The 6,884-nt window shown below is 39.8% G+C and overlaps 1 protein-coding gene across 6 annotated transcripts in view; it reads right to left on the bottom strand.

The window, feature by feature from the left end:
- Positions 1 to 2,977: 2,977 nt before the first annotated feature.
- The window catches only part of tox2 (TOX high mobility group box family member 2), a 92,472-nt gene continuing 88,565 nt past the window's right edge, over positions 2,978 to 6,884 (bottom strand). For 5 of the 6 annotated variants that reach the window (XM_032513682.1, XM_032513679.1, XM_032513680.1 and 2 more), the window contains 3 exons: positions 6,017 to 6,427; positions 5,781 to 5,929; positions 2,978 to 5,018 (listed from right to left, as the gene is read on the bottom strand). In XM_032513682.1, coding sequence (XP_032369573.1) covers positions 4,976 to 5,018; positions 5,781 to 5,929; positions 6,017 to 6,427 — 603 coding nt within the window. In that variant the 3' untranslated portion in view covers positions 2,978 to 4,975. The remainder of the gene's footprint in view (positions 5,019 to 5,780; positions 5,930 to 6,016; positions 6,428 to 6,884) is intronic. The other variant, XM_032513681.1, reaches the window with a different exon arrangement.

Here is a 6,884-nt window from a genome sequence, read left to right as displayed (position 1 = left end):
ACCTGGATATTGGCTTTGTGCAGATGTATAAATCAAAAGAACAATCCAGTGGAAAGCACAAACTTTCCAAAAATAATTGCTGGCAAAGAAGATTCACAAGACCACTCCACCAAAACTAAAACCAAGAGAGCTGTATTTGCACCACTTGCCAGCTTGTTAAATTGTGATTCTGTGTCAGTCACTCTTATGACAGTTGATTTTTTTTTTGGACATGTGCTGTCATGGATATATTTCTTCATTCTTATGATCGTGTGTTTGAGACAGAATGTAGCCAAATTGAAACTGTCACATTCAAATGTGGTTTAACCCAATCATACAGCGACATTCTTCATCACCTGATGTTTCACAGTGAGTCAGTGGGGAAATGTTTAATGTTAAAATAACTGCACCCCTGATTATAAGGACAATGCAATCACTTGTTAGCATTTTAATTATTTTAATTATTAGAAAAACAGGAAATAGACTAAATTTGGCAACCACAGGCAGCATCTGATGGTTTTTAAAGATGAAACAGCATATGCTGGATTACGTAATCATCTACAGGTGTGAAACCACAAGTGGGCTTTGTGCATCACGTGTTATGTCTTATGTGTTATATTTTGTCACACTGTGTTTGCTTCAGTGTAAGCTGCAACTGTCATGTCAAATAATGATAACCCAGTTTGTTCCAAAAAAAAAAACATCACTGTGATGAAATTATTGAGAACTGAGAACTTTTTGCTGAGTTGCTACATATGCTACATCAAAAGCATTACACAATTAAAATATTTAGTGTAAAACTCTGCCGGCAATATTGTGTTTTGTTGATGTACTAATTCATTTTGTGCGGTACAGTCAGCATAAAAAGGAAACCTTAACTGATTCTGAACACGAAGCGAAACCCGTTTCTTGTTAAAACCACCCACATTTCCTGCTGTTTGTTGCTCCACCGCAGCAACAAAGTCGCAACTGAAACATTTTGCCTGTGTGCTAAAGTAGCTGGCCTGGGAAAGGCTCGGTGTGTTTGATGCTCTCTGCTGTGTTGGAGCCTGTAGTTCACCCATAGCACTGACCTTCTGCCCTGCATCACTTCAAACTCAAAGGACAGATAAGCACCAGCTAGCTTGTTGTCTCATGTGGTCCGATTTCCCATATTTGTATTCACGCTCACATGAAAAATGTTGGTGCATTGCTCCACCGCCACAACAACAACAACAAGAAAAGGAAGTACATGTTTTAAGAAAATAAAAGGCTTTTGACAGGGTGGGTCTTACATGCCCGTTGCTGATGGACTGATGAACATTTTCACCGTTGGCTGAGGGACTCCACAAACTCACACTCACACACGCTGAGCTGGGCCTCAGATTTATTGTCTACAAACACGCTCAAACTGTTGTACATGCATGGTTTTCTTTTAAGTAATCAGTTGCATACATACATAAATAAATTACTCAATCAAAAAAAAAGATCTGGCAACACAGCTTGCACCACTGAAAAACATTTAGCAGAACGTTTTTGGTTTTTACTGGGTCATTGGGTCATTTTTAGAATACTGGACACATGTTTCATCATTAATTAAACCTTGATAAAATACCATAAAAGACCATATCACACACATGGATCTGACACAAAAATAGGGCTTAGGTGAATCTTTTAATTTCCGTTTTGATTTAAAATAAATGAAAATGCATGATTTGAAAATAAACGAACCTGCATCAAAGTCAAAAACATGAAAAATATCATCTCTCTGTCATACCACCTTTTCCAACAAATCTTTCATTCAAATGACAGTAATTGACTTTTGATTCAGTATTAACCAGTGAGTTTATAGTGGTTTTGCATCACTTTAATGATGCTCTCATCTAGATGGATACCACACCGACCTCGTCTTTGTCAACCAGCCTGCTATTACTGAAGTCATTTATTGTATCACTGCACTGGTCTTTAGGGTTCTATGGAAACCAACGAGGCCGCTGTATTCACCTCTTCTCAATGGCATCCTCCACCATAAATTGCAGCTTTTGATTCTCTGTCGCCCTCATGACTTTGACTCTGAGACGAGGGATGGGATTAAGGGCGCTGACGGAAGTGTCATAGTGATACTGTCTCCTTGCGGTATTTACAACAGCAATACAATGACTGCCAGTACAACTGTGTATGGCAGAGGGAATGTGCAGTAAAGAAAATAAGAACTGGTCCCCATGCATGTGCACAAACATAACTACAGCTAGAGACACCCCAACACAGAAAAGACTAGAAAATAATACACAAATCATACAAACACAAAAGGCAGACAGGGCTGTGTGGCTGCACCCAAAACCTCTTTTATCTTGCATTGTATTAAGAATGTATGAGTGTGATTTTCATATAATGTGTGTCATATCACAAAGTGGCAGGTTCTCCAATTGGCCAATAATGATCTATTTGCCAATTCAATCCTGTTGAGAAAGAGACGGCAGGCAGACGTAAAATGAATAAAACATTGTATGGAGGGATCGAGACAGTTCCATTTCAATCTCTCATTCTCTCTCTTTCTCTCTCTTTCTCTCTCAGAAAGTCTCTAAGAAGACTTGTGTGCAATTGGGGTAAAATCAGTACTTGGATGGTTGCCTGAGTTTGTGTGCACATTGCATTTCTGTTCTCTTTATCTCACACTAGACGCCTACGATGCACCACTTTCAAAAACAAACGTCTTCTCGCATCTGCTCTCTCTTCGTTAAGATAGTTTACTTGCAATATCCACGCTGGCTGGTTTACTCTGTATCTATGGCTAATTAGCTAATGCCATTGGAGCCCTCAGCTAAATATAAATGTAGGATAGAAATGTGACCCTCTTAAGTGCAAACACACTATAAGGTTCAGTAAGTTGTGGGTGGGTTGGTGGATCTTTAAAAACATTGATTATCATTTCTTTAAAACAAAAAAAAAGAAGGTGTGATCATCTCGTTAGAGAAGGGGACAAAATGTCTGCAGGGAAATTAAAAGGCATCAGGCATGATCACTTTTAAACTTTTTTTTATTATGCAGGTTTGAAACAAAAGAAGCATTGTGACACAAACAGATGCTGCTGGCAAAGAAAAAAAAAAAAAGAGCAGCACCCAAACTGTAAAAAATAAAGAACGGATTGGTGTGGTCATCATCATTTCTATCGAACCAAAGGAAATGAAACAATAAAATAAGAATTAAAAATACACCTCCATTGTAAGAAGCAAAAGTGATCTAATTTCTTTCATAAATAAGAAAACCTGTCAAATGGCTGATGGGCAACTAGCGAAAACAATATATCAATAACCATTTAAAATATTTATCATTACTGGCTTTACAAATAAAATAACTACAATTGGCAGTTTTTTTTTTTTTTTTTACACAACTTAAAATGTTATAGATCTGTAACAACTATGCTACAGTAAAGAGATAAATACAGATGTCTTTGTCAGCAAAATGCATTTCTGTTAATCACACAAAAAAGTTAAAAAGATGAGATCAACACAACCAAACATCAAGTAGAAACTTATAAAAAATCACTGTAATGTGGATGTGATGGCTCCATTCACATGTTTCATTACTTCACTTCTGCATGTCGAGAAGACAAAATTGACATTATGGTCAGACAAAATAAGAAAAGGGAGGTGGGGGGCATTTGGAGGCAATAACATTTTTTTTATTTTTTTTACCTGCAACATTATATCTCATTTTATCTCACAGCGTTTCTTTCTCTCTTTCAAATGTTTTCCTCTCTATCTCTCACCTGGCTCTTTCCATTTAATGATCTGCAGGACACATATTGTGTATTCAGTTTAAGATTGAACTTTATTGGAAAAAAACACACCAGTGAGCACAGATTTAATGCAAGAACGAGAGTGTGAAATACTCCTCTGAAATCCAGCTGCACAAGGCTGTTAAAATTCACGAGAAAGACTCAACACTCCAACACTGAGACACTCTTGCACGCAAGTGTGTGTCCGTGCACATACACACTCGACTTCGCACGTCATGAATGGGGTACATTCTCACGTCCAGAACATACACACACACACACACACACACACACACACACACACACACACACACACGATGACTTACATGTAATATGAAAGAAGAAACAAATCTATCCAGACTTCCGATTCCCAATTTGATCCCATAAAAGTGATATTTACAATCACACTGTGACAGCTCAGTAGACCTTAACAGGTCTTAAATATTAAAAAAAGATTCTTTTTGTTTTGTTTCTTTTCCCCACCCAAGCTTTTTGTATCAATTTGCAGGCCCTTAAGCAAAGCTACCATAACATCAAAGCCTGAACCTACTAGAAGTTAATATTTTCCTACAGTACAGGGCCCAACGCTTATTGGCAAAAAAAAAAGAGGAACGATTTTGCAAGCCAGAAATAAATAAAACAGCAACGACGACGACAACAACAACAACAAAAAGAAAAGAAGAAGAAAAAAAAACACAAAAGTGAAATTAAAATGATTAAAGAAGAGGAAGAGTTTTTTTTTTTTCTTTCTCATTCTAATTAAAGCTGGATGGGGTCCCTGAGGGGACTTTGATGGTGACACAGAAGAGGAGTGCTCTAACAGCCCGGCCTGTATATCGTGGAGGGCATAGACACACAGCTCAGAGAGGATGGTGGGAGCAGGAGGGAGGGGGAGGGGAGGGGAGGGGAGGGGGGCCTTATAAGTGCTTGGCAAATTTTAAACAGCAAGAGGACTGCTAATACATTAAGTGGTACAGACAGCAGTCATCTAGTCAAAAACCTCACAAATTCTTCTAGAAACTGAGAGAAATAATAATTACACAGACAAAAAAGAAAGTGGTGGTGGTGGTGGTTTATGAGTGTTTGCATGTGTTTGTATGTTATTGTATGTAAGATGTGAACTGTGTGTAAGTGTGTGCAGATCAGAAGTGGGTTGAGGGGATAGGGGTGAGGGGGGGGATGAGGGGGTGAGAGTAGACTCCTCGTGTCATATTCGTCGACAGACCATGATCTTCAGTTTCAGGTGAGGTAGAGTGGCTTGTCCCTGCCAATCATGCTGCCACTGGAGAGGGGAAAAAAACACAAAAGCGCAGGTTAGATTACGAACAAAGACACAACTGCAAAGAAAAGAAAGATTCAAACAAAAGAACAGAAAAATAGGATTTTTTGAATGCGAGTACAGTACTTCTCATCCGCTGATGTCCCCAATTTAAGACAAGACAACTCTTAGCTCTTAACTTCTACCTTGCTCTTACCAAACCCTGTAAATTAAGTACTTTAGCAAACACTGTACACTTAGAATATCTTCCAGTGCTGCAGGACTGCATAGCCTGCCAAACCGTTTAGTACAATAATAGTAAAAACTTGTGTTAGGAACATCTGTTTTTTACTGCTGTCTGACAAACACATGACAAGCTCTATTATCTCACCATTACCTCTCCAGCTGTCTCCCCTGTCTCACTGGAACGGAGCTGACAATTTTCAACACTTTTATTGTGAAAGCAGTGGAAGAGATGTCTGACAAAACTATATATACTTATTTCTAAGGGAACTCTGGTCAAAGACTTAGATTGGTCTGCGTCTATCTGACAATTGCAACCGGGTTGAATTAAAAAAAGATTGACATTTACTTTTTCACAATAACATTTGTAGCTTAAGTAAATACATCTAAACATCGGAAGCAAGTGTCCACATGCTTGAGTCATTTGTCTCCATTCAAAATGTCCTTCAAGACCATATGATTTGATAAGTTGCAGAAACAAAGGTTGTTGTGAAAAAACGACCGCGGGAAGCAAACAAAACCGTCTCTTCTGTCTCCACTGACCTGCAGTGGTTGCCACACTCCCGATTGCAGTATTCACTGTCCCAGTCATGGCTCTGAGCCACTCCAGGGCCTGGACCAGGTCCAGGGGCTCCTGGAGACTGGGAGCCACCAATGCTCTTCTGATACTCTGACTGGAGGTGGGAAAACCCCTGGACAAAGAAGGAAAAAATGAAGCTCAACATTTTAAAGTAGAAACTAGTCCACAGCAGCACGTGCACCTTGGTTTGTTGCTCTACCTGCTGTCCAGGAGGTGGGGAGTGAAGAGAGGCCTGCAGCCCCATCTGGTGAGAGATGATTGGCTGGGACTGGACCTGCTGCATGCGGATAGGCTGGTTGAGGAGCGAGCTCTGGTGCAGGGAGAGCTGCTGGTGGGGGTGAAGGGGTGGGCTGATTTGGAAGGAGGAAGGGGGAGAGGCACTAATGCTGGGCAACATCTGCGATTGGCTGAGCGTCTGCGACAGGGTGTGGCGAGGGGCGTGTCCTGCGTAGCTCTGCAGGTCGGTGAGAGGGAAGGCCCCGGGCCCCAGGTAGGGCGACGACGGCTGTGGGGGATGTGGCACACTGTACAGGGGCGGGTTGGTTGGCATCATATGTGGAGAAGCCTGGCTTGTTTGGGCACTTTTTGTCTCCACAGAATCATTATATGTCTAGAAGGGGGACGAAAGAGAAGAAAAAATGGTTACACCACATTCAGCCTTAAAGAACCATTCCAGTTTTTTACAATGTTGATCTGATTTTTGTTGTTTTAACATAGTTTTTAATGTGAAATAAGGATTTTTTTTTTAGTGCTTTCCTCCAAATAAAGTGGTTTAGACGATCTGGTTAAACTACTGGCTTATTTACAATGGTTTCTTGTCCTGACTTTATTGCTGTTGTCATGTTTCCAGAGCTCAGCTATTTCTTTAATAAGATCAATGTTATCTCAACCACTAAAAATGCTACAAAACTACTGCATGACCCAAGTTGTAACAAACTGGAATCTTTTGTAGATAAATCATGTATTCAATGAAATATTAACAGTGTGCACCTTGCTGAAGGGTTCATGTAATGGTTAGGACTTGAATATTTAACATATTCAAATTTGACAGAGTTCTTACTGAAATG

The sequence above is a fragment of the Etheostoma spectabile genome, chromosome 4, assembly GCF_008692095.1.
Source record: "Etheostoma spectabile isolate EspeVRDwgs_2016 chromosome 4, UIUC_Espe_1.0, whole genome shotgun sequence".
Classification (NCBI taxonomy): Eukaryota; Metazoa; Chordata; class Actinopteri; order Perciformes; family Percidae; genus Etheostoma; species Etheostoma spectabile.
This window is presented reverse-complemented; position numbering and strand designations above follow the sequence as displayed.